This window comes from Anabas testudineus, chromosome 14, assembly GCF_900324465.2.
Source record: "Anabas testudineus chromosome 14, fAnaTes1.2, whole genome shotgun sequence".
Lineage (NCBI taxonomy): Eukaryota > Metazoa > Chordata > Actinopteri > Anabantiformes > Anabantidae > Anabas > Anabas testudineus.
This window is the reverse complement of record NC_046623.1, coordinates 10,733,385-10,752,187: the sequence shown is the minus strand read 5'-3', so window position 1 is coordinate 10,752,187 and position 18,803 is coordinate 10,733,385. Positions and strand designations below refer to the sequence as shown.

Genomic DNA, 18,803 nt, shown 5'->3' with positions numbered 1-18,803 from the left:
TACACACAGTTACAAAAGGACATAATGTCACGCAAAATTTAGTTTTGATTTTAGATAATTATTCCCTAAAGCCAAGTAGACATGCTGCTTTGCATAACAGCAAAATAAAAAACAGAGATGTTGAGTTTAATATTAGAGACTGAGAAACAACAACAGCAACATTTTAAAAATGACACCAAAGATTTAAGGGATTTCCTTTTCAAACTGGCCTAAATATTAATTTTGTTAACTACTGAATAGAGGCAAATATGAAATGATGGAAAGTCAGGCATAAATTTTAAGTAGTTGTGCATTAACCATGTTAAGTCCTTTAGACAGAAGAGCATCCCTTCTCATGTTTTATCTCTTGCACTGAAACAGGCATTCAGATAACATGTAGAGTCTTGCAGCTACTGTTCACCTGTTATTAATTTGGCCGTGCTTCAAGTTTTCACCAAACATTGTTGACTAAGTAGAATTCAAAACACATCCTCAAAGTGCCCCCAGACATGTCTAGGCGGTAGAAGGTGAAAAGAAGCAGGTGGATGATGGCGTCATCCACTCCTAAAAGATGCTGATAAGCAAACTGGAGCAGAGGCCAAAAGGAATGGAGACAGTGTAAGAGCCAAGGATGATGTTTTCCTAAGTCAAGGACCATCTCCAGATGAGTCCTCCACATATCTGAGGGTCACAGCAGCCTTTGCAGGAATAAGTGTAACCAGCTTTCTCTCTCACCTGGTTTTCTGCATGTAGACTTGAGGATAGAGAGATAGTCATCTGCCATCCTACTGTGGAGCCTGATCTAATCTTGACCTGTGGGCTGACTGCACTTTATCTACATGATAATAAACATGATCAGCTGAGCCTGTGCTGAATCACTCCACATTTAATTAACACGCATATAAATAAACAGAAGTAGGCCACATGGTCAGGCAGTTGATGGTTAATATTCTGGCACGTCTGTTGTAAAACTGTGATTGGGCTGGACAGCTCGCTGTGGCCTGTGGAGCTGCAGCACTGATTGGATCAGCATTCCTGCCATCTACCAGTCCCACCCTGCACACACACACACACACACACACAGCCAGAGGCAGGAGAGACTCAACATGGCTGAGTCCGAGGGAAGCCAGTTAACTTCTGGCGGAATTTTCCAGGAGATCTTCACCTCTCCGCTCAACCTGACGCTGCTCAGCCTTTGTTTGTTCCTGTTGTACAAAATCATCCGCGGGGACAAACCTCCGGACCTCGGCGATGTTGAAAAGCCGCTGCCTAGAATGAAAAAGAGGGACTTTACCCTCGCAGAGTTGAAGCCCTATGATGGAGTAGAGAATAAGAGGATCCTCATGGCCGTGAACGGCAAAGTGTTCGACGTGACCAGAGGAAAGAACTTTTACGGACCAGGTAACGATACCGAGCCGTCCACGTTGTTAGGTGTTACGAAACGTTTTGTTGTTGTTCTTTCTACTGTCCCCAGCGACTGCTAGCGCCTAGCAGCCGCTGGTTTTGTGTGAAATTGTATTCACTAGTATCACGTCACCGACAATATTGTGGAATATAAGTCGTTGTTTTAGCACAAAGTTATGTAAACTTTTGTGAGTGTAACGCCACACCCCCAGTAGTTTGCTATCTGAGGTCGCATTTCACAACTGAGGAGCTGCTGTAGCCTTGAAAGCAGAGATCGTCTATTAAGAAGCTGCGTTACTATGTAAAAAAAAAACCTACACTGCCGCCATGTTTCCAAAAGCGCAGAAGGACTAAAAGCTCATTAAGTCTGAAATTTGTGTGTTTGATGACGTGTGCTGAAGCAATTTTATTGCCAAAAAAAAAAAAAAAAAAAATTATTTAAGTAGACACTGAGCTTGGCACTCATTAGTTAAGTGACACTTACACGTAAACAGATTTCATTAGAGAAAAATGCAAGTAAGAGTTTTGCCATGCCAATGAATATTCACAATTATGCAGCACAATAAATGCATTATAGCAAAACAAATAACTGTCTCCATTCCATCAAGGGAAAGAGACAGGTTTGTGAGTTCATGCAAAAATATTGTATGAATATCCAATATTGATGAATCGGCATAGATACACGTTGATTAGAGAGGTTCTGTTTGGCCCCCCTTGAAAAATTAATTAGCATATATAAATAAATACTCGGGCTCTACGTTATTTTGTCCATTATAGCCTCAAATAAGATGATTTGTCATGCTTGTCTGTGACTTTTAACTTACCTGGAAACAGACACTGAGTTAGACCTCTCTGCTTTTATCTTATCTCAGATGGTAACCTCTGTTGCCCATAACCTCTGACCAGCATCATACCTCACTATCATGCAAACTTTTCATTGCACTGCACTCTCAGCCTGAAAGTTACAGAAAATCCTTGTTTCATTTTAGGAATTTAGCAGATTTAGCATTTGTCCACAGGCAGCAGATTCAGTGTCTTCATCAAGGACACTTTGATAACACTCAAGCTGCTGCAGGCGGGTTGAACTTCTAACATTTATGGGGAGGTATTGTGTACAAGTTGAATTCTATAAGATCATTTTTTATACCAATATAAAAGGACGCAGCGATACTTTGTTAGAAGCCAAATCTTCCAAATGTTAAATAAGTTTAATTAGATCAAATGTAGTATAAATCTGTAAACCAACTATGGGACCACATTTTAAAACTCCCCTGTTTTGTCTGTGACACAAAATGAACTTCAACAACCAGGTTCATGGTAAAGCAGGAACAGACTATATTATATACATGCTGTGTTTTTAGTGTTGGCTGTTTTAGTTTTAATCTAAACCACCAACTTCACACTTTGGACGTTTCTGGGTTTTTCTTTTGTATGTATTATTTGTGAATTATCCTAGATCTGTATCCGGTTACTAGACAGAGGTGCCATATAAATGTATTTCACAATGAGCAGTTTTCAGTTCAGCACCTACCACTGTTGTAAATTCACCTCTCCGTGTGCTTGCTGTGTTTTTCCTTCTGGCAGGGGGGCCTTATGGTGTGTTTGCAGGCAGAGATGCATCCAGAGGTCTGGCTACTTTCTGCCTTGAGAAAGAGGCTCTGAAAGACGAACACGATGACCTGTCAGACCTCAACGCCATGCAGCAGGAGAGCCTCTCTGAGTGGGAGGCCCAGTTCACCTGTGAGTAAACATGTGACTGTTGCAGATTTTCACATTACCTATTGTGGCCAAACATCACAGTAAATGATCCTGGTTTCATCCATTATTCTAATCATGAAGCTTCCTGAAGAGCTACTATCAGAGTTAATACGTTGTAAATAACTTGACTGTTTAATGCATGTTGTGCATGTTCCACATAGAATTTGATGTTTAACTAAAAAAAGTGAATTGGAAAAAGAACTCAACCTTGGTTATTTCTACTGAAGGAAGCAGCCCGGCCTCATACTTGTACCTCATACTCTGGTTTTCTTTATTTTCCACTGTTACAGTGAAGTATGACTACATCGGCAAGCTTCTGAAACCAGGAGAGGAGCCCACTGAGTACACAGACGATGAGGAAGGAAAAGACAAAAAGGAGGACTAGAAAATGGAAAGTGACGAAGAGGGGAAAAATGAAAGATGCCTTAATGTTTGTTTGTGTTTTGATGTTATTTGCCTCCTGTTTGGAGACAGCTTTTCCATTTGCTGTATACACTCTAGTATTTTTGGATCATCACATTCCTGGATTTTGACTTAAAGGGGTGCTACATCCTAAGCTTCTACTTGGGCTGGATTGGAGATGTCAGGGAGTAGTAGAGAGCTGCTGTCTGTAATTTAACAAGGTGATTTTTTTAATTTGTCACTAACAGACATTATGGACACAGCTTTCCTGACAATGGTTGTTATACATATGTTCTAGCCAAAATCAGGTCTATTACATCACAATTTGGGAGCAGCCAGAAGATTCAGCTAAATTTGAACAGGGGTGTTGTGTCCCTTTAATTCATTTTATATTATGTGAAGGCATTAACAGCTAATGATACTGCATTCTGATGTAAAGCTGCATAGTGTTAGTAGATCAGTTACTTTACACTTAAAAATGGGTCCCTAGACTGTTAAGAATCAGTTTCAACACTTCATGAAGCAACTAATGACTAAATATCCTGTATGGTGAGGCCATTTTTTCATAAGAAGAAGGATATCTGCTTTGTTTAGCTCACTTCACTATAGTTTGATATAAAGTAATTTGCTCATATTGCTGCTGTTTTTATTGCAGGCTGTACGCATTCCTTTTATCTGAGGTTCAGCTCAGCTTGCTTCAGAATTAATGATCTCAGGAAGTAGTTTCATTCAAAATTAAAGCTATAGTATGTAACTTAATTTTTTTTTTAAAGAAATCTGGTCCAAAACATAACATAATGTGAAGGGGTGCTGTCAAAGACTTCTGTGATGTAGACTCAACAGTCTTCATTGGTAAAGAAATATTTCCTTCTAAACTTGTTTTGTGAGGCTCACCCTGCTAAACAATCAGGGCAGGCGACCAATCAGCATGGACACATTTGTGACAGTAGCACCTGGTTTAAAAGATAGCAAGTGCAGCTTTCTGGGCCAAACGCTGATGAACTGAAGTAAATTTTATCAGATGTCAAAGATGGCATCAATAATTACTACAAACAGCACTTTTGTATTAAGATGCATGTAATTTTCACTCTCCTGCTTGTTGCTTGTATCCCTTCTGGTTTAAAGTCTTTATTATCATATCAACATATGTGGACTGGTTGGATAAACTAATCAGCTGCAATGAACAAAACATTAAGTGCAAAAAAATGAAATAAAATAATTATATGATTAATTAATTGCAGAGTAAATGTATCAAAAAGAACACTATATTTCTAATGGTAAAGTCATATTTGTTTTAAGCAGCATCTTGTTCTGATCATAAAACATTTTTGCTACTGACAGTAAGTTCTTACTTTTCAGTTCTCCACACAGTTTGTGCTTTACAGCCTCCTGCCAGTTTGCTTTTTTTAATGTGAACAAATTAAACTGCAGTTCTGCCTGGATCAGAAGGTTTTCCCAAACCTTTTTTAAGACTGGGATAGGTGATAACGTCTGATGACTATTGGATAACAGATAACAGATTTGGATCACAGCCTTTTTCAGCAATATTTTACAATTTCAGACTGTAAAAAAAGACCAGGTGTTTTTTCCTTAAACGTCTGTATTCCTGCAGAAACTTTGTTTTCAGCCATTTTTAATATTGTTAATTTTTAATCGTGAAGTTAGTGTTTTTTCACAGTAGAAGGTATTCTGTGTTAAATAACTTGTTAACCTGGAAGTTGAGTAGTGAAACATTTTGTCCTAAAAAGAAGGAAGTCAAGACTCATCAACATAACTTCACCTGGATGACTGAGAATCTTCACTGACATATAACGTGGTAATCTTTTTGTTTCCATCATCATCCCTATAAAAGCTGGAGACATTAGCCACTTTTCACACTTTCAAACATATTCAATAAGGGAAATATTGAATATGCATGTACAGTACATATATAAAATACATGTCATAATAGTGTCATATAATTATAATCTTAATATTTTGCTTTAATAAAAACCACTGCAAAATGAAAGCATGTCTGTTTATTTCAATATGTTTATGACACTTTACTGTCTATATTGTAACTGGGCATTTATTTTTCAAACAATTGAAATTGTGTTCCTTGTGTGGCCAATAATTCAACTTTAGTTTTAGCTAAGGCAATTTTACAAAATAGCTTTCACTTGATATAGCTACTGATTGTTAGAGTGAGCAATTAGGCCACATATTGCTATGAATAGAATGTGATGCTGTATATTGAATGACAGATGTGGACGTTAGATAAAGGTTTTAAGTCCGTTTGGAACATTTAGGTGTCTACTTTGTTTTAGTGGTACTTATTTGTAGTACATTGTGTACCTCTGTTGTGATTAATAAGAAAAGGTTTGTGTCAGAAGTGGGATTCGAACCCACGCCTCCATTCGGAGACCAGAAGTCCCGTCTCTACGGAAGGAGCTCGTCCTTGAGTCTGGCGCCTTAGACCACTCGGCCATCCTGACACGGTGACAATGATGGGCGTCTATGATGCTTTTATGTAATACCCAGCAGCTATTCAGTTGTTTGAATTATTTTAGGTGTAATAGAAATGACTAACAACTGGTTTGGCTTCGTCGTCCATTTTAATGGTTGAAAAATGTTTTTTTCCGTTTACGCATTTTTCAAAGGTTATCTCTTGTCTGCGCATGCTCACATTGGCCAATCGTTAGTTCCGTTGTGTGTACGTGCGGCAGCCATATTGTACTTCCGTTCTTCAAGGGTATCTGAAGACATCAGGCTAGTCAACATGTACAGGTTTGCAAAAGCTGCAGTGAATGCTACTGGTAAGCTAACATTATTTTTCATTAAGAATGTATGTTGTTTGTACGCATGTAGACAGGGTGACCGTTTAAAATCAGTCGACTACATATTTGATCAGCCTGTTCCTGGTCGGTGACCGTGTTTAGCGTGCTAACAGCCAACTGCTAGCCCGCTAACATTAGCATCTCTCGAAGGACTCTAAGTTAACATTAGCTCAGTAATGTATTAGTTATTTAATTTATTTGTGTAATTAGGTGCATTTAACTGTCGTCCATGACTCAAAGTAGCCATTACATTTGACATATACGTTTTAATATGCAGTGTTTTCATTCAGATGTTCCTGTCTAACACGCTGACCTATGTTAAGTTGGCTAAATGATTAGCCTGTTTGTTATACTAAGTTATTTCCTTGACGCGGCTATTAAGAAAATACTTATTATTTGTGATTATTAATTTTTACGGCAAACTCTCTAGATCCACGTAGCGTCTATGAAACTTTCATCCAGGAAGAAAACATATAGAACAGGAATCCAATATGACAAGTCAAAATAATATTACACACGCTGAATATATAAAGGAAGAAGTATGATATACAGTAGTTATTATGTCTTATTTAATTTGCGGGTTTTCTGCTCTGTCACATGTCAGAAAATGGTGATTAGTGCTCAATCCTGCCCAAAGCCCAAAGCAACCTCTTCAGATGTCTTGTTTTGAAATAATTGAAGTTGGTATATAATATTTTAATGCGCAGTTTGCCCATTGTCAGCATTAAGACTTGATGTTTTGTTGTCCTCCAGGTCAGGCCGTGCGGCAGGTGAGGCACGGATCCACCGCCCCTCGTCAGGACTTTCATTCAAAGTACGGGACCGCTTTGTTGTTAGGTGGGGCTGCCTTCTGCGGATCTGTGTGGGCATACGTAAGTAGTGTTGCACTGTTTTCCCTCCTTTATTTATAATAATGCATTTGGCTTACTTTTCTAGAAACTGGCTATATATATTTAAAAAAAAAGTCTGTTTTCTCTAGTGAAACCAACACAAGTGAATGTCTCTTAGCCCCTCAATTTAATTTGGGCTTCCTATTTTCTCCATACAGAATCTGTGTTTGACTAATAAAGTACAAGAGTCCCCATTTATATTTATACTGTATTATGACAAAACCTTTTTCAATGCCAAACTAGTTCTCCTACATAAGCGTTGTAAACAGGTTCTGCTTGCTTGAATAGCAGTAAAATCAGATTAATTACATAAACACCATGATACATTCAGCTTTTTGATTAAACACAGCACCTGTTATAAGATAAGCATTGTTAGAATTTTTGCGGTTTTACTTACCAGGTATTATTTCTCTGTTGATGTACCTTAGGAAAACTGTCCCCAAATATAAGCTCCTCGTTAAAACCACAGGAGGGCGATCTGAGCATGTATCTTTTTGTTTTATTGAACAACACCATTAGTCTTTCATATGTTTACATAGGTTTTTCAAATGTGTTTTCTTTTTTTTTTTTTTTGCATCAGTTTGGTTATTTTTATTTGCATGTTGTAGTAAATGAGAAAACAGACATGGTAAAGAAGCACGTGCAGAGAACAAAAATTTGATAAAAATGACAAGTAAATAAATCTGTTTTGTACATTCCTGTTTCCCTTTGTCTCATGGACCAGGTTGTGATTTATAATGAGCAGGTCCCTATTGTAAATAATTGTTTTAGTGTGTGTCTGTATAAAATGTTCAAACTGTGATATTTCTCCTAAACTTGCAGGTGCTGACTCAGACTGGCATCACCTGGAATCTGTCACCAGTTGGAAGGGTCATGCCCAAACCATGGAGACAGGCTGACGAGTAAAGAGCCGTGATGACAGACCAACACTGCACCTACCAAACCCTCTGGTTGTACAGATAAATAATGAATATTCACATGTTCAGACAGTGAATGCCTGTGTTACTTTGTCCAAATAAATTAAATGTGATTCTACAGACTGCTATTTTTCCTTTTAAGCTGTGAAATTCTGTGTACAGTATTTTCTAGGGCATTTTAGAGCGAAACATATTGCCCAGTGTCAGAGCTCTGTTTCAGTCACAGAAAAGTATAAACCCTAAAACAATCATCTAAAAGCACCACAAATGGATGAGGAGAAAACATAAATATATTTTAAAATGACCTGCCACAGATTATTTAGTTTTTGCTTTTTGTATGTTTTTGTTTACTTGCAGTTACTCTCTGAGTCATAGAAAAAAATCTGGTCCAGTCCAAATATGGATACTACATTACCAATTTATAAAACGCTAAAGCTTGACCAACAACAGAAGACTTCAACAGTATACAGTACAACTTCTGCATAGGTACACAAACTCTGTACTCAGAAGTGCATGTAAATGTACTAGATATGTTCTTAAATGCCCGTGTTTGAAAATTTTGTTTGGAAAGTAATCCAACACAATTGTACCCTTTGTTGAAAATATTGAAAAACAAAACTTAAAAGGGGGAAATGTGATTTCATAATGCAGTTTTTTATATCTTACATTAGACTATCTGTAAAGTGAATAGTAACTAATGCTGTCAGGAGTAGAAGTACATGTAACAAGTAACCCAGAAAATCACAAGTACTTTAAGTATACTTAAATGCAGTACTTGTAAAAAATTATGTGAAGATGTGTTTTATGATGTCAGTATCCGCAGTGGCATCACTTCCAAACGAGACTCTCAGTCCAAGATAAGAAAGATTTACCACAAAATACATTTCTTATAATATTAATATTTGCAATTTTTGCTTCGGTTCGGTTTTAATAAAGTTGTATCAAGAAACTTGGCGTTGACGTCAGGGAACAGACAGCAGAAGGACCCAATCGAATGCAAGCGTTCATGACGCTGTAGCCAATCATCAGTGATGTCCTGCTCTGGACCCCTCCCCGCAGCTGTCACTCCGCGCTGTGCTAAGGTCACCGCTGACATTCAGCAGCCATCAGCCAGAGGAGGCGGAGGAGATTCAAGCAGGAAGGTGCAGGAAACAGCCAGCAAAACCAGCAACATGTCTCTGTCTAACAAACTCACCCTGGACAAGGTGGACGTCAAGGGAAAGCGCGTTGTTATGAGGTGAGCGTTTATCGTGTATTTGTAAGCTTCAGGACCGACTCAGGCACCTAGCTAGCTAATCGGAAATTGGATTATTTGTCGTTAGCTAGCTGTCTGACAATCTAGGGCCAGTACTTTTCCTGCGGTAATAAAATGTTAGGTGTGAATACACGACATTAAAGTGATGGTTAACTGTGTGTGAATCAGTCCAGACCATTCAAAAGCGAACAGGAAGTGAAGTTGATGGTTGTCACGTTTTCCATCCATGTTAAGGTACGTGCCTGGGAGGAGATGCTGCATGGATGAAACGCACTGCATCACTGCACGACGTGGTAGCATTAGTATCTCCGTTAGGTTACTGTTCAGGAACATCACTGCAAAAGTCACAACAACTTCAACGTTTAGTCTATAAGACCCTTTTTTAAGACAAACATGAATAATCTTACACCTGCTTTTCAGTAACAACAAATTCGACATCTTTTTCTTAAACGTGAATTTGAGCTTCAGGCAGTAATTATGCCAGTTTTTACTACACCAAACCCTCAGATTACCTATTTATTAAAGACTCTAAATGTAAGCTGTGTGGATGATTGTTCTCCAGTGAGGGAAAATACGACCTTGACCAAGGTTTTCGTGTGAAATACCTGACACAAAGAAAAATAAACATTTTAATGTCAAACACAACGGCCACAATATCAATTTCAAAAACATAAAGGTTTAATAATTTTCCACAGACAAGACACAATGCTGCACAAGACGTAGTTTTGTTAGTCTGCTGTAGTGGTGCAAATGTCTAATATAATAGTGATGAACAAGGTTATGTAGACCCTCATGTTATGGAAGTTTTTTTATATTAATATAAGGTTCCTTCAATTCAGTGCTATTTCTTAAATTTACAGTGTTATCATCTACTTACCATATATTTCTACATACTGTTAAGGCCACTTGAAACTGACACCGTGTGTGGAAATGTCAGAGGGCCATTTTGGTTTGCTTAACTTGGCGGTACAATGACAGGCAGCATAGGACAAGGTTCATCCACAGCAGCAGCCCCCAGCCTGCAATGTTTAGTGTTAAAAGGTCAAATTCATGTGTAGTTAATTTCAGCGTGGACTGAAAATGTGCTGCACTGGGACAATCATAGGAAGAGTTCATTCATATCATACCCACAACCTGTCATGGCATGTACTGTGTTCTTCAAACTTCCAGCTGTAAGCAGAGTGAGGGTGCGGTGTTGTGAAGCTGCTTGTCTACAATTAAAAAGAGGGGAGGTGGGACGTTGGTATACAGAACCAGCAGTACCTCACAGAAATCTGTTAGCAGCCTAGTCCAGAAGAGACCACAAACTGACTTCCTGGAAGGGGAACAGTCATGCTCACACGTGTAGTTGCATCATTAAATATGGGGTTTCTTAATCACATCAGAGTTAATATTGTAACACTCCCTAAAGATAGGAATAATTTAAGTTGTTTATCTTATTGTTTGTTGAAACAAAGAAACTGGCTTTCTGTCTAGATAAAGTTGACTAAGATGAAAATGAAAAGAAGATCATTGTGTTTTGAAGCCTAGCAATGCCAATGCCAATGCCATGCAGTCTGGTCACGCTCAGTGATTTTTGATTAATGGCCAAGAGCACTGCCACTTTATTATTCTTCTTTATGTGAGTTTGCTGTTAGGTAACCCCTGCTGTAAATAAATGCAGGGTTTCCCTTTTTTCTGGCTCAAGGTTTAATGGTGCTTGTATTTATCAAGCTTCTCAGAGTAGGAAACCACTCCTAACTTGCCAGAAATTGTCAGTGATACAGTAGGACTAGAAGTAAGAGCATGTTATCAGCATTCCTAATTTATGAATCCCTTGTATTTTCACCAAACTGTAGAAGAGCTTTAGAGATGTCCTAACTGGTTAGGAGTTGCCAAGAGATGGCATTCAGGCAGAGACATGTGTGCATATTATTTGGGAGGAGAGATGATTCTCACACTTACTGAGATGCCATGAAGACTGTATTAGATCTTAGAACAATTAAAAAGCATAAAACAGCAGATGTTATATGGTTCATTGACATCTGTGTATGGTAGCTGTTGAGCCCCAGAAATGCTGACTGTTGGGTTTTACTAACACAGTGGGTTGCTTTTTTATGGCAGTGTGATCATGTGTCTCAGTGCATCGGGTCCTCAGACAGAGAGAGGAGGGAGGTGGTTATGTAACAGAGTGGAGGGATTCAATATGCACTCACGAGCTGCCAGTCTGCATCGTTGAATGGGTGAATGTAATAATCATCATAATAATCATACAGTTACTACAATGTAGAAGAAATATGATTGCTGTGGAAGAGAGTAAACTGGACAAACCTCACTGTAAACTGGATAATGTCCACAATTAGTTTTGGTCACAGCTAAAGAACACCAGACGTGGGATTTACAAAAGAAATATATGGAAAATTAGAAAAAATAATTAATGGACTCGATGTCTTTTAGTCAAATTTGTTTTGTTAATTAAGTTTGTTGTCTTTCAGGGTTGACTTCAATGTTCCGATGAAGGACAAGCACATCACAAACAACCAGAGGTAAAGACCATCTCATTTGTGTAGCATATTTTCTATTTATAATAAAAATTTAAAAATGCTCTTCAAATAGACCAGCGTTAGATAAAAGATTTCAATCGACAGCATATGATGTCTTGAAACGTAGATACAGAAGGAAAGCTGGAGAGATGGATTTGCTGAGCTCTTTTATTTATTACATTTTAGGATTAAGGCGGCTCTTCCCAGCATCCAGCACTGCCTGGACCATGGGGCCAAGTCTGTGGTGCTGATGAGCCATCTGGGCCGTCCTGATGGAAATGTCATGCCTGAGAAATACTCCCTGGAGCCAGTTGTCGCTGAGCTTAAGTCACTGATGGGAAAGTGAGTTTCTGAACTGATTGAGTGGTGTCCTGTGTTTTTATTTAAAACAAATGAAATTGTAAAACAAATGACACATATCAAAAAACTAAATCTGATGACGTGTCAAGTGACAAGTAAACATGGAGTTTGATAAAAAGGTAATATTAGTGATTGTAATTTTAAGAAACAAACTCAAATTATACAAATGAATATATTGAAGCTTTTCTGAGACCACAGCTTAATTAAAGGTTCATGGTCACAAAAACTTAACTGATAAAGCATCTTTGACTTTGTGTGAAAATGAGTCTGTGAAAAGATAAACCATCACAAATCATCCTCACTGATTGTCTGCAGGGATATTACCTTCCTGAAGGACTGTGTGGGCGCAGAGGTGGAAGCTGCCTGCGCTGATCCTGCCACTGGATCTGTCATCCTGCTGGAGAACCTCCGCTTCCATGTCGCTGAGGAGGGTAAGGGCAAAGACCCCTCTGGTAATAAGGTGAGTCTCAGAGCCGAGTCAGCCTGTTTGAATTATTTGTTCGGACAGATTTGTTTGTTTCATGTTTTTGGTTTACATCAAGTTAGCGGCCAGAGATGAATAAAGATGTTTTTATACTACATTCAATAACCTCTATTTACCATTTAGCGACAGCTCCTTGTTTTGTAACAGATTTTGTTTGGTTTGTTTGGTTTGGTTTTGTTGTTTAACATAAGGTAGTTATTGTTACCTGCCTTTTTTTAAATTGGATTTATTTATCCAGTTGAACAACTGTTATCTGACTGGCCAAAGAAAATGATTTGTTTTCTGTGGCTTTTTGAGCCATGTAAATGGTTTTTCCATCAAAAAGGAAAGCATTTATGACTTGGCTCGGGAGGACATGGAGGAAAATGCAGAGTCACTCCTATTGCAGCGTCTCTCTAAAGAAACTGCGTCACCAACTGATTTTGCCAGTGTCAGGAGTAGTGCAGACACTCTTTGTACCAACTCACCTCCCACCACAGCAACATACTTCAGAGCACAGCATTATTCAAATCTACTTTTTACACGTAAAATATGAGCCTCTTGGAGACCTTTATTGGAGTCAGCCCTAACTCTTGGACTGTTCAACTGATTTACCACAACTGGATGAATTTTACACAGGCTAACTTTGTCTTCTGACTTAGTCCTCGACCTTTTAACTAAACAACCTTTCTGTGGCTGTGCTAGTCTCAGGGTCTGCAGCCTTGACCCTGCTGACATTTATGCTGAAGGTCAGTGGGCTCTCCTGGCTGGGCATGTTTCTTTTCCTGTCCTGAGAGCCCTGCCTGGTATGCAGCCTGTGTGGGTTTGTTTCTGTACTGTACTGCGACTGTACTGTATCACACAGGCATTATAAAAGTGTTTATCGCAGACAGAGCTGCTCCACAGAGTTTAACATTGATGAGTGGAGCAGAAGAATGCCAACTTCAAATGGTGAAGTGCGAAGTGAAGTATAATGGTGTTTTGTTATTAGATGTGCAACAAACACAAGCATGGTGTGATTTCTGACAAGGATTGGGACACATAAGCAACTTATTAGTAATTTTACCCCAGTATAATCTGCGATGTGAGTGAACGGGTAAATGTAGGAAGCTGTAACCTGAGTCTACTCAGGTCTGACATGTGGATGACACTGAGGAGCTCTCTGACCTTTTTCTACCCTCTGGTCTCTTATTCACAACCTTTGCGTCTTAAAGTGCAGCAGGAACCTCCTCCACAATTAACTTAATTGTAAAAACTGGTTAATAAACATTTGTTCACTAGTTATGACTAGTTAATCTAACAACCCTATTAGCATTAGCTATTATGTGAATATGGACATCAGGTGTTGGTTTAGAGAGGAAATAATCTAAATGGACAATTGTTTTGAATGATAATGCAACAGGTGCAGCAGCTGCTCATAACACTTACATGAATTAATCAATTGATAGCTCAATTTAATCCAACAATGCTCCTAAAACAAAATGAAAATTATTCTTTGTGGTAGAAAATAATGAACAGGAAACGGAAATCCGATGCCTGTGTAGTTAAATTATTATTTTATTTTAACAGTAAGTGATGCCCCAGTGATGGTAATCTGAAAGTGAAACAAATATAGAGTTCAGCTACTGATCCTTATTAATAATTTTTCATTTATTTTCTTCTCTTTTCAGACCAAAGCCTCACAAGAAGAGATTGATGCTTTCAGGGCGTCTCTGTCCAAACTGGGAGACGTATACATCAATGATGCTTTTGGCACAGCTCACAGAGCTCACAGGTGAGCAGTTTGCAGGCTGTCTGGTCACAGTGGTGATTAACAGAGTATCAGAGAAATCAGAGGTGATATTGCTTTATGTGCAGACTCTGAAAAGTTTCCTCATAAAAAGGCTTTCAGGAGTTTTAAAGTCTAAAATGTTGTGTAAACATTTTTTTCTAGCCTACAATATTGGCATTAAAAATGTCTGAAATCTTTTAAATTTAATTTTGTGAACCCTGTCGAAAATTTGAACATGAGACCCTGTCTAATCCGTCTCTCCACTTCCTCTCTCCCAGCTCCATGGTGGGAGTGAACCTGCCTCAGAAGGCAGCTGGTTTCCTCATGAAGAAGGAGCTCGACTACTTTGCCATGGCTCTGGAGAAACCTCAGAGGCCCTTCTTGGCCATTCTCGGAGGGTAAGAATAGTTCAGTTTATTCTCCGTCTGCCATTGATCAGACTGAAGGCCTGTGTTAAAACAGTGAAAAGGCTAACACAGTTCATGAACTTCAGTCTAAGGAACTGTTCCATGACTTTCAAGACTCCTATCAGTTGTCAAACCACAACACAGAAATTAACGGACTGACACAGGATTTTACAATTCTGAAAAATAGTTTGAACATTAATCACACAGCAAGTATTCTCTCCATTGAAACAACACAGAGATCTACCAGCAAAAAATTTAGCATCTCCATGTTTGTTCCATTCTTTGTGAAATGTGTCGTACAGGAACATTTCAACAACACAATTAGAGCATAAATCTTTAATCACCAAATGTTTTCAATTGTGAAGCCACTAATTGGTCTAAAACTTGCCTGAATATTTTAAAGCATAAAGTGCTGTTCCTCCACATCAAACAAGGCTAGAAAGTTTAAATTGGTTATATAAATACATCTGGATCAGTAATCAGTATTTTCAGAAGGTAATGAGTTTTCTTAAAGCTCCTGAATGCACCATGAGCTGGTGGAGCGCTATTTCCTGTGGCTTAATGTGCCTGTGGTTCGGCTCTGTTGAGTCATCATTTCCTGTGTTGATTCAAGTTATGGCACCACAGTTGGATGAATAAAGAGGAAACGGAGGCTGAAGCTGCTGCCGATACTAACTGAACTGCCATAAGAGGGGATGTGCCCTCGCTGTTCCCATGCAGCTCTCACCAAGCGTCGCGCAGCCAATCACCTTCTAGTGTACAAACAGAGGACATCGACCATTAGTGTGTAATCATTAGTTCAGACAGCTGTGAAGCACATAAGTAATGATTTCAAAGCCTATAGTTCAGTTTATATGCTCAAACATGTTTTTATTAATTTTGTCATGCTGTGAAACTATAATTAAAGGCCAACTTCATGCGTTAAAAAAACACCGGGAGCTGTACGGCTAGGGTGTGTTGCTTTGTGTCATTTCAGCAGGACGTCTAGTTTAAGTAACAGATTAATTCAACTGAAGGATTGTTAGATAACAAAGCACTGCACAGAGGTTTATTACCTTAGGAGACGTGATTTCACAACTCTTAGTTATTAACACTGCCACTTTTATTTTATCTTTAGTTGTGGTCTTAACCGAAGAGAGCTGCTGATTAATCAGTCACCAGAAAATTAATCTGTACCTGTTTTGGAAAACTAGTTCATGTTTCTAATAGTTCATTTTTGCTGCTTTTATTAGTGCCTACAAATATCAGTCTAATTTCAGCTTGTTTTTTATTTTTTTACATGATTATCCTCTGTTTCTTATCAGTACTGACGTGTTCGGCTTCTGCGTCTGTGTTTCAGAGCGAAGGTGAAAGATAAGATCCAGCTGATCAACAACATGTTGGATAAGGTCGATGAGATGATCATTGGCGGAGGCATGGCCTTTACCTTCCTCAAAGTCCTCAACAACATGGAGGTGAGGGAGATGGAAGTGTTAACAGAAGATTTAAAAAACTGCAATAAATTTGCTAATGTTATATTTGGAAAATCTGCTTTATTCATAAAAATAACTCTGTGGCACCTACAGTTGATGAATTAATATAATATACATGTTTTGGAAGTTTTTATGAAGTTTTTATTTTTTATTTAATTTTAAAGCCTAACTTTCAGGGCTGTGACAATCAGACTAAATATTTACTCACATCCACTGAACAGGCAGGAGGCAGAAATGTCTGATGTCTCCACACATGGACAAATAAAAAAGGAAGTGATAAAATTGTCTTTGTTACTTTGCACGACTGGAGATACAACTGAACCTTCGAACAAAAGCTTCACCTTTTCCAGGGGTTTTTCTCTGAGGTTAAACTTTGGTCATGACAGTGATACTCAATCTCTGTTTGAACAAAACAAAGCCATTTCGCAAGTGTGTTTGAAAACCACTAACATTCAGGATTTCTCATCCAACCTTTTATCTGACTCGGTGGTGAGACGTGCCTGTTGGACTCCCACATACTAGCTGGTGTAACTTCACACTGAAATATACAATGGAAGGAAAACTTTGGGTTATTGCTTGTAGCTGTGCATCACATCACAAAGAAGCTATTTTAGAGGTCTTTCTTTGCCCTCACTAAGTTTCACTCCTATCTCAGATCGGAAACTCCCTGTACGACGAGGAGGGGGCCGGCATCGTCAAAGACCTGATGGCCAAAGCTGAGAAGAACGGCGTCAAGATCACACTGCCTGTCGATTTCATCACTGCTGATAAGTTTGATGAGAAAGCCGCCACCGGCACTGCAACTGTCGCTGCAGGCATCCCTGCTGGTTGGATGGTGAGAAAAGAAAATTCATCTTGATTATCAACAAATTCTTTTGTCATGTTTTCATTGTTTTGATAATTTTTCTTATTAATGTCTTCTGCAGGGTTTGGACTGTGGACCAGAAAGCTCCAAGGCCTACGCCGAGGCCGTGGGCAGGGCTAAGCAGATCGTGTGGAACGGTCCAGTTGGTGTGTTTGAGTGGGACAACTTTGCCAAGGGGACAAAAAACCTGATGGATAAAGTGGTGGAGGTGACCAAGTCAGGCTGCGTTACAATCATTGGTAAGAAAGTCAAGAGGGGAGGAAAGCTTTTGAATGTTGACGATACTTCGTAGCCTTTTTTATCATGTATGTAATAATGTATGTTTATGCGTCAGGTGGAGGTGACACTGCCACCTGCTGCGCCAAGTGGAACACAGAAGACAAAGTCAGCCATGTTAGCACAGGAGGTGGCGCCAGCCTGGAGCTGCTGGAGGGTGAGTGACAGAAAAAAATGATGCTCATTGACAGGACGGTGAAGAACAAATTAAAAAACAGCTTAAATATGATGATGCTGACTGTGTGTTCATTGTTTGTGTCTTCAGGTAAAGTCCTGCCTGGTGTGGATGCCCTCAGCAATGTCTAAACCTCCCATCAGCCCACTGCAGTGTGTGAGTGCGTGTGTGTGAGAATGAGTGTATAAGTGGGAAGCTACTTTGCCAGACTCCTGGTTTACCTGAAAAAAACAAACAAACAAACAAACACCTGCTTTATCAGACATTTCATCTTTATCCAGGCTGCGTCTTTTTAAGTGGTGCCAGTTGTTACTGCTGCCTCTGGTCATCCACTGCTGTCTGTAACAAGAAGAGCCCTCTGCCTTATTTCAATGTGCGGATGAAACTCATCAGGTCAAGCTGCTAGAAACAGGACACATTACTTGACAGTGGATTTTGAGAACTAAAACCCTTCAGGCAAGAAAAAGATCAATGGCATGTTAAGGTGGAAGTAGTTTTTTGCTGGGATGAAACATTTTTCCTGTTGTCCTGCTGAATGAGCGGTTGAAAAACAGCAAACTGAGTCTGGATTTACACAGGGTGTCCATGTGCTTCACACTTCACTCATCACAATTTCCGATGTGTTTCTTTAAGAACGGAGGGGTCGTCGGCGCTCACACCTGATAAACTTAATCACTGGCGCGTGTGTGTGAGAGAGAGAAAATGTGTGTATTGCTTTGTCACTTTTGCATAACTATCCTGTAAATGTTACCGCACCACCCTCGACAGTGAGTCTGCATACAGTATATATATATATATATATAGATATATATTTAGAAACGGTTAATGCGGTGTGTGCGTGTGTGTTTTGTTATGTTTTGTGTCCACACTAACGTCGTCTCTGGTTATCCATCTGTCATCTCTGGCTGTTGGTTTCTGAGCTGCATCAGACTAAGATGTGTCAATCTTAGCTGATATGTTCAGGTTAATAAAACCATTTCAGTGTAAAACATTTTGGAGAAGGTTTGTTCATTTCCAACCATCAGTTTGTGTCATAATGGAGACAGAAGAATAATTATATGTCAAATCTCA

At 39.0% G+C, this 18,803-nt stretch overlaps 3 protein-coding genes and 1 non-coding gene across 4 annotated transcripts; 3 read left to right on the top strand and 1 right to left on the bottom strand.

Moving 5' to 3' along the window:
* The first annotated feature begins 1,024 nt into the window (after window positions 1–1,024).
* On the top strand, window positions 1,025–5,551 carry pgrmc1 (progesterone receptor membrane component 1). The gene is made up of 3 exons (XM_026372727.1): window positions 1,025–1,380; window positions 2,968–3,123; window positions 3,432–5,551. Exons 1-3 carry the CDS (start codon window positions 1,086–1,088, stop codon window positions 3,524–3,526), a joined length of 546 nt encoding a protein of 181 aa, XP_026228512.1. The 5' UTR covers window positions 1,025–1,085; the 3' UTR covers window positions 3,527–5,551.
* A 355-nt stretch (window positions 5,552–5,906) lies between these two features.
* Window positions 5,907–6,017, bottom strand: trnal-caa. Its single transcript has 2 exons — window positions 5,980–6,017; window positions 5,907–5,952 (listed from the first exon to the last, which is right to left on the bottom strand). It is a non-coding gene; the product is annotated as a tRNA-Leu (tRNA).
* A 181-nt stretch (window positions 6,018–6,198) lies between these two features.
* LOC113169499 (cytochrome c oxidase subunit 7B, mitochondrial) lies at window positions 6,199–8,286 on the top strand. The gene is made up of 3 exons (XM_026370943.1): window positions 6,199–6,338; window positions 7,113–7,231; window positions 8,072–8,286. Exons 1-3 carry the CDS (start codon window positions 6,302–6,304, stop codon window positions 8,153–8,155), a joined length of 240 nt encoding a protein of 79 aa, XP_026226728.1. The 5' UTR covers window positions 6,199–6,301; the 3' UTR covers window positions 8,156–8,286.
* A 956-nt stretch (window positions 8,287–9,242) lies between these two features.
* On the top strand, window positions 9,243–18,721 carry pgk1 (phosphoglycerate kinase 1). Its single transcript, XM_026370935.1, has 11 exons — window positions 9,243–9,403; window positions 11,896–11,946; window positions 12,130–12,285; window positions 12,619–12,763; window positions 14,437–14,540; window positions 14,816–14,935; window positions 16,284–16,398; window positions 17,072–17,251; window positions 17,343–17,520; window positions 17,616–17,714; window positions 17,823–18,721. The coding sequence occupies exons 1-11, from the start codon at window positions 9,339–9,341 to the stop codon at window positions 17,861–17,863; spliced, it is 1,254 nt and encodes a 417-aa protein (XP_026226720.1). The 5' UTR covers window positions 9,243–9,338; the 3' UTR covers window positions 17,864–18,721.
* Window positions 18,722–18,803: the final 82 nt, after the last annotated feature.